Source organism: Xiphophorus hellerii, chromosome 12 (genome assembly GCF_003331165.1).
Source record: "Xiphophorus hellerii strain 12219 chromosome 12, Xiphophorus_hellerii-4.1, whole genome shotgun sequence".
In the NCBI taxonomy this organism is placed as follows: Eukaryota; Metazoa; Chordata; class Actinopteri; order Cyprinodontiformes; family Poeciliidae; genus Xiphophorus; species Xiphophorus hellerii.
The window spans coordinates 3,222,001-3,248,110 of NC_045683.1; the positions used below are offsets into that span (position 1 = coordinate 3,222,001).

The 26,110-nt window shown below is 34.5% G+C and overlaps 1 protein-coding gene across 1 annotated transcript; it reads left to right on the forward strand.

The window, feature by feature from the left end:
* The first annotated feature begins 553 nt into the window (after positions 1-553).
* On the forward strand, positions 554-25,627 carry ppil2 (peptidylprolyl isomerase (cyclophilin)-like 2). The gene is made up of 20 exons (XM_032577870.1): positions 554-725; positions 882-931; positions 1,480-1,525; positions 1,870-1,932; positions 2,496-2,547; positions 3,063-3,114; positions 3,413-3,504; positions 3,851-3,940; positions 4,029-4,104; positions 4,979-5,139; positions 8,288-8,363; positions 10,797-10,903; positions 13,609-13,698; positions 17,512-17,545; positions 21,073-21,190; positions 22,182-22,238; positions 23,254-23,326; positions 24,354-24,416; positions 24,487-24,629; positions 25,407-25,627. The coding sequence occupies exons 1-20, from the start codon at positions 694-696 to the stop codon at positions 25,507-25,509; spliced, it is 1,578 nt and encodes a 525-aa protein (XP_032433761.1). The 5' UTR covers positions 554-693; the 3' UTR covers positions 25,510-25,627.
* The last annotated feature ends 483 nt before the right edge of the window (positions 25,628-26,110 follow it).

Sequence of the window (26,110 nt, forward strand, 5' to 3'; positions counted from 1 at the left end):
AAGAACATAGACAATCATTGTGAAGAATCTTATTGGTTTTTATAGCTAATGTGATCTAGTGTTGAGTATGGAAGACCAATCTTGCCAAAACTGACAATTACAAGATAAATAAATGAGGAAATAACTACAACATACATGAATTAGTTTTTTCCTAATATATTTATTTATCTATTTTCAATTACATTTTGTTATTAATTTATTTCCTAATTTATTTATTTATTTTGAAATATATTACCTCATTTATTTTCTGTTTTATTATTGCTTTATTTATTATTATTGATTTTTCTCAATTTTGTCATCTATTTATTTTCAGATGTATTTATTTATTTAATTTTGGCTGAAATGGCTCTCTGTAGTTACTATATTTTTTTATGGGATTCAGGAAATGTGAAAATTAGAGGAGAATATTGATCATGGAGTTGCGAAGTGCTGGTTAATCGAGTTTTAATAGCATATTATTTCAGTTAAAGTTGAAATCAGTTTTTGTAGAATAAATATCCTTTTAAGAGACTTGTGATGAATGACTGATCCGGAAGATGGCGCTAATAAAGATGACTCAAAAATCTAAAAAGAAGAAGAAGAACGACACCAAACAAGAAGTACAGAGAAGGCAAAGCGCTTGTCTGATATACCGTTAAAGTTTGATATTTTTTAAATTGTGTTTAATAGTTCAGACCTGCTCATACAGTAAAGATGGGGAAGCGACAGCACCAAAAGGACAAAATGTAAGACTAAAACCTTTACGACGTCATAAAAATACGTTTTACCTCCACCGCTAGCATGCTAGCACCCGTTAGCTTGTTTGTGGTGTTTCTTTAAGCTTTGTGATTGTTTATTCTTTATTTTTTTATTAATGTTTGTGTATTTTTACATTATTACAGGTACATCACATGTACAGAATACACCAATTTTTATGGAGGGAAACGAGCAGGTGACTTTCAATTACGTTAATCCTTTATTTTAGATAATAGTTGTGACTGTCTTGTTTGTCTTGATCATGTTTTATGAAGGGCCTTTAAGTTGTCGATTTATTAGTTGGTTTTATACGTCATTGTTTTATAATATATGGAGATAGGTGTAAGTCTTACTATGAGACTTCCGGAAATGGGAGAATGTGTAAGAAATAAACGATGTAATTCATCTATATCTAGAGCAGAGATGGGAAGAGTACTTAAATATTGTATACTTTAAATAAGAATAGTACTACTTGAACATATATTTACTCAAGTTAAAGTAAAAGTTATACATGGAGTTAGAAATTAACATAAGTCACTGTATAGTAACTGGACAGAACATCAGGTTGTAAATATATTGTTGAAACTTAAAATATTTCTTAAAGGAATAGAGTTTTTGTTTGTGACAAATTCTTAAATTAAACTTAAGACAACAACTACAAAACCTGGACTTTAGCACAGCGTTGGGCTAACATAGTTGAACCCATAAGATGGTTGGATTTTCAGTTTTGGCTCTATTTTTCAGAAATCCCCCGATCAAACTTTAAACGGCTTCCGTTTGACCACTGCAGGTAAGAAGAAATCGCTTGTCCTGCAGGAGACAAAAGCTGTTTTTATTCTGTGTTTCTGTTCTTTGTTTCATTTGTTCTGCCTGTCGGTCTTTTTACTGATCCAACACTGTGATTATCATTATTATTACTGTTAAAGATCCAAAATCTTTAGCTGTTGCATAAAATATAACATTCCTTTCTTCATCAAGATTTCATGCAACGTCCTGGAACGTCCTCTAACATTTGTTTTTCGATGTTTTGTGAGGTGTTTGTTGACAGAAAACAATAAAAGGATGAATTCACAGTTCTCCATTTTGATTTTATTTAAATAACTCTATATTCTACCTTTCTTGGCTTCTTTTCAGCTTGTCCCTGCAGCCGTTTGAATATCCCGTCTGCACTGAGGAGGGAGTCGTGTTTGACCTGCTGTGAGTAACTTGTACTGAATTTGAACTGGATAATTAATTATCACCCCTTTAAAAAGATGCAAGAATCTAACATACATTATCATTTCAATACAGTAGCATAATATTATATTGATTTATTTTTTAAAATTTTCCAGTTAGTGTTCAGTTGTTAAAAGAAATGACTGGCTGTGTCACGTTTTATTTCTTCTGCAGGAAAACAGGAGTTGATTAGAACGTAGACGTTAATAGAAACCTAAAAACCCAGAAGAATTATTGAACAATTAGATTTTAATGTGGTACTTTTCCCCAATGAATAATATTATCAAATTAATTATAGGTTGAAGTTTTCTAAAACTTTCAGTGCAAAATTAATAGTGAAATATATTATTTCAAGCGTCTTTTGCGTGTGGATGAACTGATTTGTCTCCTTTAGAATAACAGCTGTGTTGGTTTAGTTTTTACACAACTGTGATGAATATTTTGATAGATTATAAAACTTTTTTTGAAATAAAACAGCAGACTGTAAGAAATATGCATTTCTGCATTTACTCTCTTTCTCTGCTTTCCTCTCTCCTCTTTCTTAGGAGCATCGTTCCATGGATTAAGAAGTATGGAACTAATCCGATCTCTGGAGAAGTAAGAAAATTTATTTTTCAGATATTGGTCGTGTTAACCGGGACTTTGAGGAAGATATTTGAGAATTAGGTCAAAATTTTAACATTTGTGTTTCATGTTTGCATATAAAATGGAATGGAAATATCTATCTATCTATCTATCTATCTATCTATCTATCTATCTATCTATCTATCTATCTATCTATCTATCTATCTATCTATCTATCTATCTATCTATCTATCTATCTATCTATAAAGTTTTCTTTTTTGTATAAAAAGACGAAAACACAGGAGTGAAGCAGAAAGTGACTGTTTAGATGAACATTTACTCATTAAGACACTTTTCATAAGTAAACTGTTTTTCTTTAGAGAGAGAAATGTAGAAATAAGATTAGACATGTAAACATTTAGGAACTAAATTTTTATGGAGTGTTCTATATTTTCCATGTGATTGTTCTATTCTATATGTATATTTAAATTTCCCGAGCTCATTTTGAAGCTTTAAGCCGTTTTTTAGTTGCTTTTGTTGTTTTGCAGAAACTGGAAGCAAAGTCTCTTATTAAGCTCAACTTCGCCAAGAACAATGACGGTAATTTTTTTTCTTTCTTAAATTAATAACAAATGTGAACATTTCCTTCATGTGATGAGGATTAACTTACTTTGTTTTTGTGAAATAAACATGCTTTAGAGTTGCTGTTTAGCTCTAATTATTTGACATTTGGTCATCCCATGTATCCTGACACATCCAGGCAATTGAGTGTTGACAAAATGTTCAGAAAAAATGTTCAAATTGTTGCAGCTGATCCCCATGATAAATGATCATATTTAGAGTAAGTGTTCCTTCAGCCAACTGTTTATTTCCTTTAATGTTTTCGTTGTTGTTGCAGGAAAGTATCACTGCCCCGTTCTGTACAACGTCTTCACAAATAACTCCCACATTGTTGCCATCAAGGTCACTGGAAATGTGTTTTCCTATGAGGTTTGTGACTTTTGCTCTACACATCTTCACTGAAAATAGTTTACAAACACAAACTGATGACATAATAAAGAGATGATATTGATTTTGGTTTCAGTTTTAAACCAAACAGGATCAGCAACAATATATTTACGAAATACTATCGTATGTCACAAGGTTTTGTGTACTAGATGTTTCATTTTCCCAAAAAAGCTTCATTTTGCTTTTTACAAACTTTTTTTGGGTTGTTTATTCACAATTAAAACTAACTAATTAAATTCAAGACATTTTACTAATAAGCAAACCAATCAGCAACAGAACATAAAATAGATTTTTTGCTTTAATTTTAATTAATTCTGTTTCCCTTCAGGCTGTTGAGCAACTAAACATCAAGACCAAAAGTTATAAAGACCTGCTGACTGATGAACCCTTCACTAGAAAGGACATCATAATGCTTCAGGTCGGTGGCAGACTCATTCCTTTAGTTTATTTAAGTTTTTATTCTGAAAACTGGTGACGTTTCTGTCGTTTTTGTTTTGTCTTTGAAGGACCCCACCAACCTGGATAAGTTCAATGTGTCCAGCTTTTTCCATGTGCAGAACAACCTTAAGGTGCTCGATCCAGGTTAGTGACTAACAAATCGTTTCTCATCAGAGGTTGTTAGAGTAGACTAACATTTTACCCAAGTTGGAGTAGTGTCAGTGCTACTCCCCTTCTCCAACGTCTCTTTGCCCGGATTTCTAGTGTAATAAGATGCAGCAAAAGCAAACGAGGTGGATTAGCACATCTGATGGCGACATCAAGGATATTTTACTGTGGAATATTGTCTCTGCTGCTCTGAATTTGAACTGTTAGCATGTCATGACAGTCTTCAGACTGTCATACGGCAACAGACTTCAGTCAGAGGTCTCTTCTGATTCACTGCAAGACTGACTGCTACTGCCATAAATTGGCCTGTCACAAAAACAACTTCTGCTGGACGATAAATTATCCAAGAAGTCATTGCGATTAACGATAACATTTTTGTTTTGAGACCATTTTCAAGTAATATGATGGTAATAATAACGCAAGAACACATTCTCAAAGATCAATAAACTTTAAATTCTGATGAACATTTAACACTGGAACTGGAAGGCATTTTAATTATTCAAAATAAATAAACAAAGACTACAGAAACAATAAATAAATTGAATTATGAAGTTTCTGTACTATCCTTAAATAAAAAGGCTAGTTGAGACCAAAACACCAAAATGAAGAGTTTAATCACCCAGTTTTTGGTAGAAAGAAAGAAAAGAGTAAAGCAATAAATCATATATATGTAATAATCAATGTGATTAATTGGTTAATTGCTTATTCCAACAGGATTAGTTGCACTCATCTCTGTGTGCAGTTGGGGGAATTAAATTGTCTCAGAAAACGTCACTCAAACCTATAAATCTGTGTGAAAAGTGTTACATTTCTGAGCCGTTTCCTCGATTCTGTCCCTGCGCCTGTTTAGATGAGGAAAAGGCCAAACAGGATCCAGCGTACCACCTGAAGAGCACCAACCTGGAAACCAGAGAGACCTTGGCGGAGCTCTACAAAGAGTACAAAGGGGATCAGCTGTTGGCCTCCACCATGAAGGAGCCTGAAGCCAAGAAGACAGACAAAATAAACGCTGTGAGTAAACACAAAACGCTGGACTTCATAGACGCTCCGGTAAATTCAAGAAACCAAAGCTCTCCCAGGAGTCGTTAAAAAAATATCCCCTGCTGCAGAGACTTTCTGGACAGACATGAGCTTTTTAATGCAGACATGTTGTTTAATAGTCTCCCAGATTTCTGCCACATTTTAGGAGTCGCCTTTTCAAGACATGTAATGTCTACTTTATACACAAGAGGGAGACAAATGGTTTATTATGCAGTGAATTTAAAACTGATAAAGAGACAAATAACTGTTTAGTCACTGGAAAAAAAACATATTTACAGTTAAGTGAAGGTGTGAGGTTGTATTTTCTATAAAGTACAGTGTTCTTCATATTTTGTCGCTTACTTCCTTTTTACATTTGTGATTTTAGCAATTATATCTAAGATTAATCTGAAATAAGACCACTTTTTTTACCGTTAATCACATACAGCTGTGAATATTCAGAAACAGTTGGACCTCGTTTCTCTGCTGCTGCCTGTTCATAAAAGGTTTTCTTCTTCAAGCCGGAGCGTTTTTGTGAGTTCGCTGTCTGTGGTTTATATTTGGGGTGACAGGTTGATGGTCTCTGAGAAAACAGCGAATATAGGTCAGATTAAAAAAAAAGACAAGGTGAAGTCTCAGCCTTCATAAGAATTGGAGCAGAAGATTGCTCTGGCTTTTCAGATGCAATTATACCTTTGAGCTTTTTTCTCTAGTGAGCTATCCTGTTGATTTAAGCAACTTCTTCACTCTTACATAATTGTTTATTCAATTTATCTGATATAATCTCAGTAGCTGTGCTCACTAATTTAAAGATTAAATAAATCTAAGTTTAGGTGAGGTTTAGTGTTTTGGTTTAGTGTTTGAACAAACTGCAGATCCTGCCATTAAACCTGTTTGTTCACCTGGCAGGCTGCATCTGGAAGAGGTTTGCTCTTGCAGAAAACAACTCAAGATACAGAGCAAAGTTTTGATACTTAACAACAAATTTCACAACAAATTTGATCTTTATAAAAGTCCAGTTCAATAATTTTCCAATTGTGGGTGCAATAAATATTATTAAAAAATAATAATTCTCAAATAAGCTTAAATTAAAAAAACAACACTTTTTTATATATCTTAATTTTTTTCTTAAATTGTCTTAAATTATCTTATTTTAAAATATTTTCTAAGATGATCTTAAGTGATCTCTTCTTAAACTATCTTAAATTATGTTTTCTTAACATAGGTTTAAGTAAGTTAATTTACCTTAAATAATCTTTTCTTAAATTGTCTTAGATATTCTTCTTAAATAATCTTGAATACAGATTTACTTCAAATTAATTCAGCATCCTAACCTGATCTCAGGTTTTATACGTCACAAGTGGATTAAATATAAAGTGAGGCTTGGAGGTTATTTAAATAAAAACATGGATAAACATGACTGAAATTAGGCAGAAACATATAAACGATTCAGCCCGCTAGAGGGGGTTAATTTATTGTTTTTGGCTTTTTTCATGACCCAACTACAGAAAAATTTAACAGGTTTTCTTACTTTAATCATAATTAAATAAACATTTGATTTAAAGCCATTTTACTCTTGAAAAGTCCCATAAATGTTTGCTGTGAGTCTGGCCCTGCTGCCAACACTGAAGCACTTCAGAGTCAAAGTAGGTTTAAGGCGTAATGGAGTTGGTATGAGGTGACGTCATTGCTTGTGTTTCACAATGACGTTACTGTGCGCTGCTGCGCCACCAAGTGGCGGACGTCGCCATGACATAAACATGGCAAGCAGCTCAGAAATGGAGAGCTGTTGTTCACTGAAATATGCAAGCAGTAAATGATTTCTTTAAAAAGTCAAGACAAAGAAACTCAAATAAATTGAATATTCATTAATAGGAAACATAAATATGAGTTTAAATGAAGAATTTATAAATGTTCTGTTTTTTAGTGGTGGTGCTGCACGTTGTCCTTTCATCATGGAAATGCATGTTTTGATTAGTTTTTTTGTGGAAAGCAGAAAGTAGTCAGGATCACTACTATAACAAATGTTACTGGACGATAAATTAACCCAGAAGTTATTAGAATAAATGATAATATTGTTATTTTGAGACCATTTTCAAGTATCATAATGGTAACGGCATAGTGATGGAAGAACACATTCTCAAAGATCAATAAACTTTAAATTCTAATGAACATTTAACCCTGGAACTGGAAGACATTGAAAATATATTAAAAATAAATAAACAAACAACAAATACATTGAACTATAAAGTCTCTGTAAACAAAGTTATCCTTAAAAAATAAGAGCTAATTGAGATTTTCATGAAAACTCCTTTCCCAGTTTTCTCTGGGAAGTTTCAGGAATGTCATTGGAAGGCAACAGCTTTTATTTTATGATAAAACTTATTTGTTTATATTTTTTATTTCAACCAGTATGAGTTGTAACTATGCTGAATTATTTGCCACAATCTGAGGTGTGTTACTCAGAAAGTCAATGCAGCTGTGTGACATATAGACTGGAGGCGAAATAATTCAGAAGTTGATGATTTTTACTCCAAAATTTAATTTCTAGCTACTTACAAAACTCTTTTCGTTTACAGCTGATACCATATTTTATTCTATATATATCTTCTGTCTCTCTCTCTGCCTTTGTGTCTCTCTCTTCCTTTCTTCCTTTATTATTTCTTTTTTCTCTCTCATTGTTTCTTTTTCTCTCTTTGTTTTTGTTTGTTTCCTTCTTTCTTTCTATCTTTTAAATAAACATTGATTATCAATGCCTAGATTTGATTATCAAACCCATAATCAAAGCTACGTCATGTTACAAAATGACTAAAATTAGCCGATTCAAATTCAGAAATACTTTATTGATCCCAAAGGGAAATTAAATGTTCTTGTAACTCATTAATTCAGATTCTTCTAATTGTTATTGTAGATGGTGTTTGCTGTTGGCAGGAAAGATCTCCTGTAGCAGTCTGTATTACAGCGAATCTGAAGAAGGCTCTGACTGAAGACACTCTGTATCCGACTAAAATCGGCCCATATGTTAAACCAGACATATCTTTGCATTTCTAATATCAACATTTTTAGCCACAAATTAAAAGTAAAAATTGATTGACCAGGTTATTTTAAATATTTTTTCCTCCACCTTGTCCTCCTCCAGGCCCATTACTCCACTGGCCGAGTCTCCGCCTCCTTCACCTCCACCGCCATGACGCCGGCAACGACGCACGAAGCAGGCAAGCGATTCGCAGCAGCAGTGAAAACGAAACTCCTCTTGTTTCGGTTCCTCCATCCAAACGCATCCAACCAACAATACATCCAACCATCAGTACATCCAACCATCAGTACATCCAACCATCAGTACATCCATCCATCAATACGTACATCCATCCATCAATACGTACATCCATCCATCAATACGTACATCCATCCATCAATACATCCAACCAACAATACATCCAACCAACAATACATCCAACCAACAATGCATGCAACCAGCAATACATCCAACCACCAATACATCCAACCACTAATACGTCCATCCATCCATCCATCCATCCATCCATCCATCCATCCATCCAACCACCAATACATCCAACCATCAATACATCCATCCACCAATACATCCATCCATCAATACATCCAACTATACATCCATCCGTCAATACATCCAACCAACTATACATCCATCCATCCACCAATACAACCAACCATCAATACATCCAACCATCCCTCCTTCCTCTCTCTGCATTTATCAGTGTTTTGCTCATCAGTCAATATTTTTAGTAAATCCACAGTGAAATGTTTACTTACAGTCATATAGAAAAGTAACATAAAACTCAACAATAATCCTGAGCAGTTTTCCTTATAATTGACTCGAATATTGAGTCATTTATTTGTTTCATCTTTCAGTTTAAAACTGATTTTCTCTCGCATGAGTCCTGAGTTTTGTTCCATGATTTAAACGTAATTTCTCCTCCGTCTCTCTCCCTCTCTCTCTCTCTCTGAGCCTTTTATTTCTTTATCTTCTGACTAAAACTGACCACACCTGTGATTCACCGCTACCTTTACTGCGTGACGATCGTCATAGAAACGACCCGACAACGCTGGACCTTTTTCAGTTCTGAATCATATCTGCTTGGTTAAAAATGTCATGCCACGTTTTGAAAAATCTGAATCAGCAGCAGAAATTTGAAAGGACGGAGGAAAGCAGCGCCACCACTCAGGGCAGCAGAGGCTGTCGCTCTGAAATGATGCTGCAGCGTTCAATCTCACTCTGATAAATAGACAGGCGAGCGCTCCGGACCGGCGCAGAGGGGTTATCAATCGAAATCAGGGTTTCAAATGACAGTTCAGGCAGTCAGAAACACACCGCATCTCTGAGAAAAACTGAAACTCACCTCTGTTTCCAACAAGAGTGGATGGAGAAGGTCAGAAACTTTTCAGGAAATGTTTCGGAAAAGCCAAAAACGCCTCAAGCGAACGCATGAAATTTTATTTTATTTTTTTTGTGAAATTGAGGAAATTGTTTTGAGTCTTACCACTTATATAAATCTTTTCTAATCTGATATTTAAAAAAAAAAGGTTGATAGTAACACAATTAGTGTCAGTCGAGAAGAGGAACAGCTAAACTTAAAAGCAGAGGAAAAGGAACAGGCAATAAATCAATTAATCACATGATAAATTAAAATGAGCTCAATAATTACCAGTATAATTTTTTCTGTTTTCTTTTGTGCATATACACATGCATATTTAAGCATAAATGTGTGTATAAATGGGGTAGGCAAGTATAAGCCTTGGCATCAACCTGTTCCATTATTAGTAAATAATTTGTTTGTAAAGTAGTATTTTTTTCTTTTTTTTTTTTTGCAATGTCGTTAATTTACCAAAATAAAGTGAATCTGAATCCGAGATGTCAGCTAAAGAAAGAAAATAGAGCATGACATCTGACGGTAGCTGCGCTTCCATTACAAATGAGCGGAAAAACTTTGTCGATATTCCACTATGTAATGTAAAAAGAAACAAAAAAAACACAATTTTACAATTGTGGTGTTTTTATTAAATTGAAAAACACAATTAAAATCATGCTTCAATAAGTTTGCTTATGTGATAAATCATTAAAAAACATGCCACTCCATCATCCTCCAACTACTTCCTGTCATCATCTTCTTCGTAGTTTCCTCCAGTAGTAACATCTGGTTGTGACTCATGTGATGAGAAAAAGTGTTTCCATTGCAGCTTTGTGAAATTAACCATTTTTTTATACGTCCAAAAAAAAACTCATCCCAGCGCAATTTTTTTTTCAAACAACATGTTTGTTTTTGTTATGTTTAAAATTGCTGTTTCCTTGTAGCAGATTTATTTTTGTGATTCCAATTTGCACAATTCTATGGCGCTACTATTTTTCATCCAGTAGAGACTCTGCTAAGCAGAGAGACTATGGACCTGAAAAACTTTCTGTTGCAAAGGAAAATATTAGGATGCACTGAGCCTGGTGTAGTTGATCAGAAAAAACTGAGGGAAAGCAAAGTTATTGACAGTTTTACTCGCAAATACAGAGTAGAGCGAAAACAGTGAGGAAAACGGTTGTAGCTGCTGTAGTGTGTTTGCTCTCACTTTGGTTATAAATTACTTCAGGTTTAGTTTAAACTACTCTGTTGTTTCTGCAGATGCAATTGCAGACGACATGGTGCGTTACCAGTACGTGAAGAAAAAAGGCTACGTCCGTCTGCACACAAACAGGGGAGACCTGAACCTGGAGTTGCACTGTGATAAGGTGGAAACACATTTTATTTTTTATTTACAGTATTATACTGTATGTCACAATATAAAATAAAGTCTTGTATATTATAGTACAAAAATACAGATGTGTATTTTGTGTCAAATCCAAAATGGCTGTAATTGCCCCCCACTGTAAGTGCAGCCATTTTGTTCTGCAGATTTGCTCACTATTTGCATGCAGTTTCTTTTGTTCTGTTTGCACATTGTCTTTTTAAATGTTATATAATTGTAAGGTTTGTGGTTTAAATGTAAAATAAGAAGACAAAGGTTTTACACTCTGTACGTTGCAGAAATCACAAACAGCATAAATGGAAAATATGAATTTCACCTTCTGTGACATTCAGGTTGATTATTTTTTAATTTTATTTATTGGACTGCAACTTTATTATTGTTTATTTTACACAATTATTACAGAAATCAATTATTCTGATTATTAATGGAATAGAAATTTGGGAATATTTTGTAAATTTTTCTGCAGAGTGTTATGCTTATTTTATTCAATATTAGGAAAATACAAATAAACAATTTGATTCATTTTTTAAATAGCAAAATAAACTATTTTTGCTTGAAATGCGATAACAGCATTCTTATAGTGAATCTTTTTGTAGCAAAGGATTCTACGGGTAAAAAAATACTTGTACCATTGATACATGAAAAGCTTATTAGCCTTTTCTGCTTGAGTTAACATTGTAGGGTTAATATGGTGACTATTTTTTTGATTAACAAATTAATAATTGAAGGAGTTTTTGGGAAGAACATAACAGGCAATGTTTTTTTAAATCTTATATCTACATATGTATACTAAATCCTATCCATATATTTTTGTACAGTTTTGGCTTAGTTACTTTAACGAGGGAGTTCTTTCTGCAAATTGCCTTTTTTGAGTCTATTTGCTCCAGTTAACAATTATTAAATTAATCGCGATTAATCCGATTAATCATTCAATATCCAGTAGGATATTACTTTATTTTATGTTACTTCTCCTTAGTAAGAAGAAGTTCCTGCTTTCAGAAGATTAAAAATATTTTACAACAAATTCTAAACAATATGATGGATACCCAAATGGGTCTGTCGCAATAAATCAATCAGTTAATCGCACAATAAATTAAAACAAGCTCAATAATTTCCACTTGCATAATTCATAGTTTTATCTTTTGTCTCTTTCTACCAAAACTGGATAATAAAAGTTTTCAGTGTTTGGCCTCTCGTTTACAGAGACTTCACAACTCATTTTATTTGTTTCTGTTGTTTTGTTTATTTATTTTGGATATTTAAAATGTCTTCCAGTTCCACGGTTAAATGTTTATTAGAATGTAAAGTTTGAAAATGTGTTCTTGCTTTATGCTATTGTTAGCATTATATATTGCTTAAAAATTGTCTCAAAACAACAATAATATTGTTTTATCGCTATAACTTCTGTTACAATTTATCGTCCAGCAAAATTGGACCTATCCCTAGCAAACGTCACAGTGGGAATTATTTTGATGTAGATGAAAAAATACTAGGAAAACTTTTCCACTCATTCAGAAACATTGAGTAAAAATGGGTCGGACGGGACAAGAGCATCTGATGGTTCTTGGAAACCATCATCAGTCACTGAGAAAAGGCAACACTGCTCATTTCTCACACAGACGGCGAAGCAGAGGAGTCTTCCTCAAGGTTGTTGATATTAATAACCGTAGATTCGCTCAGCGTCAGAGTGGAAGCCGCTCCTCGTGTTCGGAGAACAAACGCTGCATCGTTTCAGAACGAGCTTCTGTCTGCGTCTGTCATGATTTAAGCAAAAGCCTGGAGGCTTTTATAACCCTGCCTCAGTGCTCCAGACATCTCTTTGTGTTTCGTACACCAGCAGAGCACAGCTTTTCACCCAGCCTTGTCACGCAGACATGTGAAGCTGCCTCAGGCGCCGCATGAACTCAACTTCATCCTAAAGGTTTATTTAATCAAAATACTGCACTTTGCAGAAGTTTTAGGATGTTTTCACACCTGATAGTCCTGTAAATTCAGTTTGATTGGGAACCAGAATCACAACATTTGTTACATTTTCAGCTGTTGCGGTTCTCTTTCACACTGCTCGGTCAAACCATCCATACTAATTGAAAACCTGTTCCCCTCCTTACCTGTGGTGGCGCTGCACCAAGAACCACTGAAGGAAACGACACAAAGAAGACATGAGTGTAACTTCCTTCTTCATGAAATGCAAAGATTGTAGTGGTTGAAGGATTTCTCTTTTGCCTGGTTAAACACCACAAGGCATTTCTCTCACTATCAGTAAACTCAAATGCTTGTTTAGGTTTTATTTACCCAGAATGCTCTGCGCTATAATCCACTTCCTGCTTTTGGAGCAGTAGTCTCCGGTCCACTTGGTGTTCACATATGCTTTGGAACCTCACCAGAGTTCACTTCAACCGAACCGAGACCTGCGTTTGTCAAAAATAAATAGTCTACAGTTTATGGTTTATCAATATTACCCTTCCAAGTATTCAGATCTCTATTTAAGAGCAATGAGCTTATTGGTATATATATAAAATGTTTTTGTTTTACCCTCTTTGTTCTTTTTTAAATGACAGTACTCATTTAGAGTTCTTATTTTATAACTCTGAACTGAAGACGACATAAACGTTATGAAAATGCTGCCTTTATTGGTCAATTCAGGTTGAGAAATCCTGCAAATTTCACTTATGACATATTTTCTTCCAGGTGCCCAAAGCTGGGGAGAATTTCATCCGTCTGTGTAAAAAAAACTACTATGATGGGACGATCTTCCACAGGTCCATCCGCAATTTCATGGTAAGAAGAACCTGGTTTCTCTTTTACCATATTTCACACAATCCATCAGAATTATTTTTAATTTAAAACATGTTTAATGATTTCTGGTTAGGACTGCACAATTTCCTGATATTTTCTGATATTTTTAGCTACAAATTATATATTTTTTTGAGTTATCAGTTTCAGGACACTTTTTCTTTCTTTATTATTACATATTGTCCCGAGCAGCCTATATAAACTGTGACATTTCAGCATTCGAAATCATCATAAACATAACTGGAGTATTGACTTGATTCTTTCAAATCCGTTAATCTTCATGGCAGCCATTCAGCTGTGAAAATCGCCTGGTTGGACCTAGCCCCGCCTTCATGACACAGCTCCTCCTTGGAGATGTAGTTTACAAGTTAATGAGATTCCCCTCACAGAGCAGATTTTCCCCTACTCCTTCAGACTAGCCAGCAGCAATTAGCAAACACCTGGTGGCTCTGACCATCTGCTGAGCTCATTATAGGAGCTACTTCTCATTGCAACGCTAGTAAAAACGTTGTTAAAGGGTTAATAGAAGAGCCATGATATGATGACTTCCTGAAGACTAAGCTTCAGAAAGAGCAGGAGTTTCTTAAAGAAACAGAGGCCCAATTTCAAGGCATCAAATTACAAAGTAAAATGTTTTTTTAACTCATATTTGATATATACAGCATTTCTATACATTTCTATAACTGAAGGTAACGGTAAAATACACAATACAGCCTCTTTAAACATATTCTATGTTTCTAATGTTTGGCTTTATCCCCACTCTCCAAGTAGGTCACATTTGACCTGAAGCAGAGATTTTTTTTCACCCGCATTCACCGTTTGGTTTTGATATATTTTTGTGTTTTGTTGATTAGCATTGCTTTTTGTTTTGCTCATTTTTCATCTGAAGCTTCTCAACAGAAACCCAGAATGAGATTTTCTCTGATCAGCTGTTCAAAGCTGCCGCTCCCATAATTCAAATGTCTCTCAAGTGGACATCTGGTCTTTAGAGGACCCTTGTCTTTTTCTTTGTGCGGTTTTCAGTCACACCGCCGATTGTTTATTCATGAGTTCAGATCACGTAGTAGTAAACTCAAGCCTGATTGTTTCTACTAAAACAACAGTAGATGGGAATTTTTATGTGAACCAAGCTGTTTCTTTTGGGGTATTTGACTATTTTAATTCTAAATTTAAGTGTGAGAAAAACAGAAGTCCAACAAATCTATAATGGAGAAAATACCTTTTCACTGATCTGAATTGGTAAAGGGGTTAAGCAGTGGCTATACCGTGACACAGCAGCCTCAGAAATCGTCTCTAGTTTGGTAGATTCGTCTGAGATCCTTATTTTAAAAGGTAGATGGCGCTGTTCTCAACAACTGGTTGCAGAAATCTTTGAAGTTCATTCCTAATACTTCTAATTACAAAGTTTGGCCTAATACGTGTTACCATTCAGTCAAAAATAAGGCTGAGGATGCAGCGATATAAAAATATGGGCCGGTATTAGGGCTGGACAATAAATCAATAGCAATAAATATCCCGATAGACACGTGATCAATATCAATAGATGATTCATTTGATAAAATATTCAAAGTATAGAATATTTACTGATCTCTGATCTAGAACTGCACAGCATTCTGGGAGATGTAGGCAGAACAAAGACTTTAGCTTCTCAACCTCTGAGCAAGGTTGTTGGTAATTTAGTTTAATTTCCCTTTGGGATCAAAAAAGTATTTTTGAATTTGAATCAACTAACTCGTTCACTCTTTGGTTACCTAGCAACAACTTGCTGAGTAACAAGCAGTTTCACATCCCCCCTCCCCTCTGTGGTTACCTAGCAACAACCCTGTTGAGTGACTGGCGCAGCAGCAGTTTAAGGTTTCTCCACTTTGCCTGATGAATGGCTAAAAACAAAAAGCAATGGCATGCAGATAAAACTGGATAAAACGGGGAAGGTCTCACCACCAGTTTGGTAGTATTTCAGAAATTTAAAACAAAAAACTAATCAATAATTGTCAATATCAGCTGATATGAAATGCTTATATAAGTTTCTCAGTCATATTGTTGAACCCCAGCCGGTATCTGATACTCATCCTGCGGTTATGGTTGTATTTTTACTCTGTTTTGAATGAAAGCAGTTTCATCATGTTGTTTTGAGGTTTTGGGTAATTTCCACGACAGTTTCAGTCACGACATCGTCCTGTTAAAACCTCATTAAGGCTCATTCCTAGTGCCAGGATTGCAAACAACTCCAAACTGCCTCATCTGTAGCGTAGATATAAACACACAACAGTAAATATTATTGAAACCATTGCAGCACATGTGGCCAATAACTCCTGGTTCTGTCGAACAAAAAGTCTAGGGGAAAAACCACAGAGCGCTAGAAGCTCTCATAGGAAGGTAGACAAAGAACAATGGAGGCCTTTTCAGTGGAAAAGCGTCACTCTGCTATTAATGATTACATGGAACATGACTGCAGGTTAGGAGGGGGAAAAAGAGTTTGTTAGTTTCTGAAACCCTGAAAAGGAAGATTATAGAAGTCAAAGCAGGTTTAAAGGAAGATTTATAATTGTAGATTAATGCTAATAGCTGTTTGATTAGCTTACAATGCTAATAGAGTTAAGGCTGTCGCAATAAGCAATTAATTAATTAATCGCATGATAAATTAAAGTAAACTTGATCATTTCCATTCTGATGATTTGTTTTGTATTTCCGTTTTCTTTATAATTTTTGTTTGTTTTTATTTTGGGTATTTAAAATGTTTTCCAGTTCCAGTGTGGAGTGTTTGGTCCAAAATTAACGTCTTTCAGTCTTACACAGCGCAAACTTGCATTATTGCTGAAACAATTAATTGTGATTAATCGACTTTTGAAATAATCAACTAATTTAGTAATTGATTAGTTAACTAGAGAATACACCCTGAAAAAAGACCACTTGCAGACAAAAACACATATTCAGAGCAATACAAATATATATTTTGCATTTAAGATTAAAAACCACTGACTATGTTTACCCAGAACTTCTCATTTTTCTATATTCATCTGTTATTGTTATTGTAAAATGTTATTGCATTTTATGCAATAGCATATTTTTCTTAGTTAAGAAAACAAATAAAAGTACTTATACTGTATTCCTAATATTTTATAAAAAGGGCTTAAGTAATTTAATGAAAAATCAGCAGACTGTACCAATTTTTTTATCTGCTTCGTTGATTAATTATTTTAGTAATCAATTAGTCAGTTACTAAAATAATTATTAGTTGCAGCTCTATCTCCATTTTTATACTATTATCATTATATTAGTTGAAAATGGTTTCAAAAAGACATTATTATTGTTTATCATAAGGCTGGATGGAATGGCTGATTATAAATGATCAGTATCAGTCAATATCAATAATTATCTAGTTTTTTGTTTTAAAAATATTGGCCCACTGGTGGCGTGACCTTTCCTGTTTTATCCACAGTTTTTATTTTTAAGCCGTTATGAGGCATGGTGGCAAAACGTGAAACTGCTGCTGCGCATGTTACTCAACTGGTTGTTGCTAGGTAACCAAAGAGTGAGTGAGTTGCTAGGTAACCAAAGAGTGAGTGAGTTGCTAGGTAACCAAAGCGTGAGTTGGGTGATTCCACCAGTGTTTCTTAGCTAGCAGTGAGAGAGCATTTCCTTTGCCTACTTCTCCCAGAATGCTGTGCTGTTCAGTGAATATTTTATCAGATTTATTAGCTATTCATATTGATCAGGTGTCCATCACAATACATATTGTTATTGATTTATCGTCCAGCTCTTTTTTTATCGTAATAAAACTTGTCTCTGTGTTTCCAGATTCAGGGAGGGGATCCCACCGGTACAGGCACAGGTAGGACGATCTCTCTTCTCCCAAACTAAAATTCAAAGTTACGCAACTTTTCTGCTCAATAATTAACCGTTTCTTTTTGGGGGGGAGCATTGCGTCAACGCAGCGGAGTCAAGCCGAGTGTTTTCTAAAAATAAACTCTGTGAACGGACGTGGGAGTCCGTAGCAGATGATGTGACCGCAGCGCTGGGGAGCGACCCGTCATTGGGCGTGTGGCTTAATTTTCCTGCTCTTAAAGCAAAACGCCGCCGAGTGTAATCGACTGCTGGACCACATGCGGCTCGTTTCCTGCCGCTCCGACACAGTGAGCTCTGTGTCTCTGGGTTTGCTGTGGGAGATTTATGAAGGTGCAGAATTTCTGGCCTGTGGGTAAAACTCTCCTCGTCGCCTGCGCTGAACAATATGTGCTCACAACCCAACAACACGGTTTTCCCGGCTCGTTAACGGACCAATAACTGGCCCACAACAGGCCCTGCTGTGGACTTTGGCACGGACATACTGTTCCTTTATGGCTCTTAGCATAGACTTCATTCTCATGTTTTCTTATACTAAAAATGTCTTCTGTGAACTTTGTACAGATCTTAAGAAGTCATTTGACGCTCTTTGATGGCTGAATAGTTGTGTTGTTGTTGGACTTCTGTTTGACGAGCGGCTGACCTTTGCGTTTCTGTCCCACCCAGAGCTGTTGAGTGATTTATTTGAGGTATTGGGCTTTTAATTTTGGGCTGCTGGTTTCCCTTTCCACTCACATACACCAGGCTTTTGATGGACTCCTGTGAAATCTGTTTTATAACAACTTTTCAAACTCACAAGTTCTCTTGTTTTTTCTAGAAAATTTCTGAGATTAACCTCAAAATTAGATTCTTTTTTTCTTGCAAATTTTTGACCTTTCAATCTTAGAAATTTCTTTGTTTACAAGATGTTTTAACACTTTGTTTAAAAACTGTTTCCCCATAATATTTTTAAAATATTTAAGAGACGAATTAAGCTTACTTTAATAAATTGGGATAGGCATAGCTATGTATAAGATTTGCTAAAAAAACAGAAATATTCTAGAAAAAACAGGACAATCTTTCAGATTGAGAAGTTGAAAATATTTGACTTTTGAAATTCAGAATTTTCCTCTTTGTTTTCAAGAAAATAATTTTAATCTATAAATTTCTGAATATTTGATCTACCAAACATTTTTCTACAAAATGTTTTAGATTAATCTCAAAATATATATTTTTTGCAAATCTCTGACTTCAAACTCAGAACTTTCCAAGTGTTTTCCAGAAAACATGTGAGTTTTATCTCAAACTTAAGGTTTTTTTTTCTTGCAAATATTTGACTTTTACATCTTAGAAATTTCAATGATTTTTTTCTAGAACTTTTCTGACATTTTTGTCAACATTTCTGAGTTTTCATTCTAGCTAAGTTGACTTTTTACATTCTTTCTAGAAAATTTCTAAGATTAATTTAAAAATGTAGTTTTTTTTCTATCAAATTTTTTACTTCTGAAACACAGAAATATCCATGTTTTTTCTAGCAGATTTCTGAGATTAATCTCAACGTTTGCGTGATTTCTTCTTGCAGATTTTTGACTTTCAAAACTCAGAAATCTGCTTTATTTTTCTAGAAAATGTTAGTTTTATCATCTACAATGGCCGTAATACGACATCGTAGTTTTATAAATAAAACTCGTCTAAGTTTAGAGCGAGAGGCTCAGGATGTTACGTCTGGATTTGTGGGATGATCAGAGTCATTTGGAGCGAGTAATTAAAGGAAGATTCTGTTTGATGGACTGTTTAACTGTTTATATTTTATTCCCTCTCCTTCGTTCACAACGCTGTCACAGTCTGTTAAAATGTCAGTTTGTTGATTAATTATGCAGGAAGGTCACCAGCCTGATGGCTGCAGAAGTCTCCCAGCACTTGTTTATGTGTTTGTGCTGCTGCAGACATAAACAAAGCGCGTATGGATATTGTGGCTGTATATTCACATGTCGGCTGATTGCTTGTGCTCCATCTGGAGGGACGACACCTCAGGGAAACGGATCCCTTCCCCGGTCGGGAGCCAAATCTCCTGCAGCGCCTATTCCTGCACACCCATCATGGCGACCCGTAATAACAGAGTCTGGAAAAAGATTTACAGCTGGAGGCTCTCAACACGAGTCTGTAGGCAACAGCAAACACCGTTTTTATTACCTAAAAACAGAAAATCACCTCTTACCTCTCTGTGGATGTAACAAATGGGGCAAATTATTACTAGGATATTGTTTTTGCAGGACAGAAAATTTAAACGGCTTGAACTTTAACACCCGAGTCACTAAAATTATAACTGTTGGAATTTTAATTACAAATCTCTTTGCAGACACTTTTATATCTGAAGAGTCATGTTTCATCATTCAGAAGCTCAATTTTCATCAGAGTTTGAACACATATTTGCCTCCTTTTTTGTACATATTTGAATGTACAAAAAATTCAAATTTTTTGTACATCCAAGCAGTTTGTATCTAAATAGCATATTAGAGCCATTGTAGTAAATTTCTGCTGAAAATAATCATAATTTCAGAAATTTTCTAGAAATGTCTTGGATATTTCAATTCGAAAAGTCAAAAATATGCTATAAAAAGCTCAAGTTTTGAGATGAATCTCAGAAATTTTCTAGAAAAGACTCAAATTTCTCAGTTTGAAAAGTTTTAGATTATTGTCAAAAATTTCCTAGGAAAAAACTTGAACATTTCTGAGCTTGAAAAGTCAAAATGTGGTAGAAGAATCTCTGAAATTTTGAAGAAAAACTTGGACATTTTTGTCTGAAAGGTGAAAATTTTGCAACAAAAAAAAAAAAATTATTTTGAGATTCATTTCAAAATTGTTGAGAAATTTTTGAGTTTCAAAAGTTTAAAATTTTCTGTTAAGAAGTGCGACCCATGGTTCACCTGAAAACGTACATGTTGACGTGAACTCTGGTGCTGTTCAAATGGATAATGTGAACTTCAAGCGGACCAGAGCCCGCTTCAAAACCAGGAAACTGACTGCAGCACAGGGCATTCTGGGTAACTATAACCAAAACAAACGCTAGCTAGCTAGCACTAGCGGCACAAATTGCTCATTGTTTTTTACCAAAGACAAAAGAGAAATCCTACAACCGCTAAAATCTGACACCATTTTTGTTTATATTTCGTAAAAAAGGAAGTGGCGTTCAATGTCTTCTTCAGAGTTTTCCGCGTTGTTTTTGTCAGTGGTTCTTGTTGCAGCGCCCCCACAGGTGAGGGGGGAACAGATTTTGACAATTCTGTGTGAAATCAAACCGCATCACCTCAAAATGTAACAAATGTTGCAACTTTGGCCCCAAACCGAGCCGAGTCTACTGGACTATCAGGTGTGAAAGAATCACACAGCCGTTTCAGGCAAACGTCATTAATCCGCTAATGAACCGTCCAGCTCAACTTTGTTCCTGACGTACAGGAGGTGTTTTATCAGCACTGTTGTAATAATCAAATAAAACTGATTTGTTTCCAAATCTCAAATCATGTTTTTGTCCTTCAGGTGGCGAGTCGTTCTGGGGAAAACCGTTCAAAGACGAGTTTCGGCCCAACTTGTCTCACACGGGACGGGGAGTTCTGAGCATGGCCAACTCCGGCCCAAACACCAACAAATCTCAGTTGTAAGAAATTGTTTCTAAGAACTAAATGCCTCGTTTCCACTGAAGGAAATACTTTATCTTTTAACACACAAACATCCAATTATTACCAGTTACAGAACTTTGAAACAAGTTTATTTTGAAGAAGATTGAGTCGGTCACGTCAGAACTTAATAAAGTGATAATATTTTCAGATTAATGTTTAAATAATACATGAATAAAGTTGTACAAGAATAACTCAAAATGTGAGAATAAATATTGAGAAAAACTCAATCATTTTAAAGGTTGTCATAATACTGCAAGAATAACAATAATGTAAGAATTAAATATTAGTAGAATGAAGTAGTAATTTTTTAACTCCTCCACAAAAAATGTAAATAGTTTTTCACATCATTTTTTAACTTTCTTCCAGTAAAAAGCGCCTTTATTTTCCTGATATTATTTAACCTCTTAATTAAGCAAAAATGTTCAGTTTTTCTCTTCCGTCTCACAGAAGGATGATTGAAAAAAACTGCTTTTGTAATTTGTAATTTCCTATTTTTTATATATATAGTTTTTAGGAAAAAAGAAAGCAAAAAAAATCAATTAAAATCTGATCTGATTTGAGAAAAAGTGGAAATGAGTGATTATTTAGCTACATTTCAGTCAGAACGATAATAAGCTTTTTTTCCTACGTCTTAATTTGTTAAAACTCCTCATGTAGAGAAGATCGAGTCGCTGGACAAGATAAACAGTTTGTTTATGTTTAAGGACTAAAGTTTTGTGAAAGTTTTAAACGGTTTTCTGCGCTGCTCATTCAGAAATTATGATTTATGATATTGATTTTGCTTATATGAAAATAAATCTTATCTGCTAGATTAGAGGGTACACGTTGGATTTTTTCACTTTAAAAAAATATAGAAAGTTGTTGCACTTGACCTAGCATATCTGATATAATTAAGATATTTATTAATGATTATCTGAAACAAATAATTGTCATGTTTTAATTCTGTTTTTACCTTTATTTGTTCCTCAGCTTCATCACGTTTCGGTCGTGCGCGTACCTCGACGGGAAGCACACGGTGTTTGGAAGGTAAGTTTCTGTTTTATGACTCTAAACTCTTATTTTTCTGTTTATTTCCCAGATTTTAGCTGAGTCAGTCTTTTTGTTTCTGGCTCAAATTACTGCTCCGTTTTCTTTCCACAAGCAGATTATTTCTAATTTATTTCCATCAACGTCTCAAAGTGTTTGAAATGATCTGCAGTTTTGTGTCAAAGTGGGAGATTAAAGTTTGAGTCGATTCGCTAAACCAAAATATTTTTGTTTGTTCTGTTATGGATTTCTTTTTTAAGAATTTCAGTAAAAAAAATTCTTGTTCAATGGTTATATTTAGGCCTGTCACAATAACATGTTTAAGACAAAAATAGAACATGAGCAACTGGTTTCACTACTAAACCAATAAACAATCAATTAATCGCATGATAAATTAAAACAAACTCAGTATTTTCTACTTGCATGATTTATCGTTTTTCCTCAGTCAGGCTTCAGTCTGATGCTTTGGTCTAAACTAGCATGCAACTACAGAAAAAAGGAAAAATAAAGAAAACATTTGACAAAATATAGACAAAAAGAGAAAAATACAGAAAAAAATAATCCAGAAATAGACATGAGGAAAAAATACAGAAAAAAACAATAATCCAGAATATAGAGGAAAAAGAGAAACTACTGCAAAAAAAAAGGAAATATAGGAAAAATTGAGGAAAAAAATACTGTCACACAATAAATTATAAAAATAAAAAACAGGCCTAAAACTTTTACCCAAAACTGTATAAATATGATAAAACAGATTCTTGGTATAAATTGTGTCCTCTAGCTGAACCTCCTCTCCCTTGAGAAAAAGGTCACTTCCTGTGTGAGCAGGAAGTAAGACTTAAATTGCCTCACCCTGCGTCAGCTTCAGAGTCGGCTGATGACATCACTGGGATTCAGCCTCTGATTCAACTGGTTAAACTGGGAAATGTTGCAGCAGTCAGAATATTAACGGTTGTTTTTACTTTCCTGTAGAGAGAAAACAGATTTAACAGACTTATTTTGTTTTTGTTTCTAGGGTTGTTGGTGGGTTTGAGGCGCTCACAGCCATGGAGAATGTGGAGAGTGATACCAAAACAGACAAACCAAAGGTGCAAAATTATTATTTTATAAATTGTTTTTAGCGATGGGACTTGATTAATTGCAAGGTCTGTAATGAATTAACCACATTTTAATCAAAAACCATATATATCAATAAAATAAGCAACATTTTCAATCCTAAAACCTATTTTGCTGCTAATATGTAAAAGATATCTATGGTTTTTAATTGGTTATTCAACCATCAGATTAAATGTGCTACTATGCTCTTTCAAATTCCGGATTTTCCTTTAGAAATATGGACTGCCAATGCTAACATTAGCATTAGCCACGTCTATAGCATTGAGAATTTAGGCTGGAATAGCTTCGCTGATATGCTAACTGCTTTTAGCACAACCTGAACACAACCCCCTGTGGGCCGAGAGAAGTGGTTTTATCCTCCATTGCTGCTGTTTGAGGTTGCTGTGTGTGCGTCAGATTAATGGGCGTACCAGAAACATAATACAAAGGTTCCGGTTCTGGACTTTTTCATCAGAAAACAGAAAAATGTGGTTAATTTTGTTACAGTGATTTTAACATGATAATATCAATATGTCGGGGCCAGACTTTTCATCGTACTTTATTCTTGTAATACGAGTTATTCTTGTATTATTTGTATTATGCTTTTTCTCTGTATTATGAGTTTATTTTCATATTATGACTTTTTTCTCGTATTAATACGAATATTCTCATAATATTATCTCACAATATCGTACTACTTTGTTCCTGTAATATTACAACTTTATGATCGTATTACGATTTTTTTTTCTCTTAAAAAAGACCTCGTAACATTACAAGTTTATTTTTGCATTATTCCAACTTTTTTTCTTGTATTATTTCGACCTACTGTTGTATAACCTTTTGCTTGAAGTTTTATTACTTTTTCCTCAAATTTTAACTTTTTTTCTTAGCCCTTTTCTGTTTTTGTTTGTTTGTTTTTTCTGGTAATTCTCCGTTGTGTGAACTGTGGCTGACAGAGAAAGATGTAGATTTAATTTCCAGATATCAGACGGTTTCAGATTCTGTTGTTTCCGTTTGCAGTCGGAGATCAAGCTGATCAACACTACCGTGTTCGTGGATCCGTACGAAGAGGCCGACGCTCAGGTTCGACTCTTTACTTGGAGTAAATAAAATCACACTGATTACAAATAAAGGAACTAAATTTTCCGCTCAGATTGCGGCGGAGAGAGAAAAGGAGCTGCAGAAACAGGAAGAGGAGAAGCAGCAGGCCAACATGGCGCTGAAGAAGGCCAAGGAGGATCAGGCGCCAAAAACCTTTAAGGAAGGCGTGGGGAAATACATCAACCCGGCCGCGGCGTGAGCGCACACACACCCACACACACACACACACACACACACACCTCCCCAAATACACCCCCCCACACACACACTTTTTCTTTCTTTTCTTTTTCTTTTTTTCTTCTATCCCTTATTTTATTTTTTCTTTACCTCTTTTCTCTCCTTCTTTCCCTGTTTCTTTCTCTTCTTTAACTTTTTTCTCTTTTCTGCCCCTTTGTTTGTTTTATTTCTATCCCCTCTTTCTTTTTCCTTTCCTTCTTTTTTCTTAGTTTCTTCTTTCTTTGTTTTGATCGTTTATTCCTTATTTCCATCCTTCAATTTATTCCATTCTTTCTTTTGTTCTTTTTCATTTGTTCTTTTTTTCTTATTTTCTTTATTATTTTGATAGTTTTTTCTAAGTTTTTTTCTTTGCTTTCTTTCTTTTTTCTTGTTTTCTTTATTTCTATCCCCCTTTTTGTTTTTCTTTTTTTTATCTGTTTCATTTGTTAGTTTTTCCTGTGATTCTGTCTTCTGTTCTTTGGGTTTTTTATTACTTTCCTTTGTTCTTTCACTTGCTTCCTCAGTTACTTAATCCTTCTTTGTCGTTTTATTCTGAACAGTTAAATGTTCATCAAAGCAAATATATAAAATAAACATAAAGTCTAAAAATTGATTCGATATAAACAGATGTAAACACACCCAGTGTGACGTCTCTCCAGCTGATATTTGGACCAATGCGCTGCCATCCCTTCAGATGATTTGCTGGTTAAAGGTTTTTAAACATCTAAAATGTTTTTTTTCTCCGTTATTTTCCAGAAAACGTCCGGCTGCTGAAGACGAGGGCGGCCCGTCCACCAGCGGACAAACGGCCAAAAAGTCCAAAGGAAAGACGAGTTTTGGAGATTTCAGCTCCTGGTAGCGCCGACGCTTCCAGCATTATGTAAATAACAAATCAAAGGTCAAAGTTCAAATTTCCTCACGTTTTTATTAAGTAGAATTGAGTGTCAAATATGCAATAAAGATACTTTTTCATCACTGTTGTTCTAGCTTTGTTTTTACATTTGTTAACACTTGTTAATCAAATGGCGCTGAAACAATAAATCAGATTAACTTTAAGGTATTTCAGATGCATCCTTTGCTACAAATAAAAAAACATTCACTAAATGTGCATTTTAGGCAGTCAAATATTTATTTATCTAATTTAAAGATGGAATTGAACTGTTTGCATCTTTAATGTACTTTTATTATTGTATAAACAATTCCAAACATTTTTTATTTTTATTTTTGGCTTTTATAAAAAGGAGGATGAATAAATTTTCTTCAATTGGATGTTAATTTTTGTGGAAAATCATATTAAAAACAGTTTTCACCCTAATTACAAGATAAATTTATGTAAAAATATGTTGCTGGTACTTTTATTGTCGCTCTGTTGTGGAAATTTACAATTTTTCATAACAGGTTTTATGAATAAAACTTATAAAACCTGTTTTTTAATAAATCTATACTTGGCAATATTAGCT

What these genes read in the sequence shown, in the direction of transcription:
- ppil2 (XM_032577870.1), top strand. Translation starts at nt 694, where the DNA reads ATGGGGAAGCGACAGCACCAAAAGGACAAAAT. An exon ending in CCTTAAGGTGCTCGATCCAG is followed by an intron (nt 4,105 to 4,978) that starts GTTAGTGACTAA and finishes GCGCCTGTTTAG; the next exon opens with ATGAGGAAAAGGCCAAACAG. An exon ending in CCAAAACAGACAAACCAAAG is followed by an intron (nt 23,327 to 24,353) that starts GTGCAAAATTAT and finishes TTCCGTTTGCAG; the next exon opens with TCGGAGATCAAGCTGATCAA.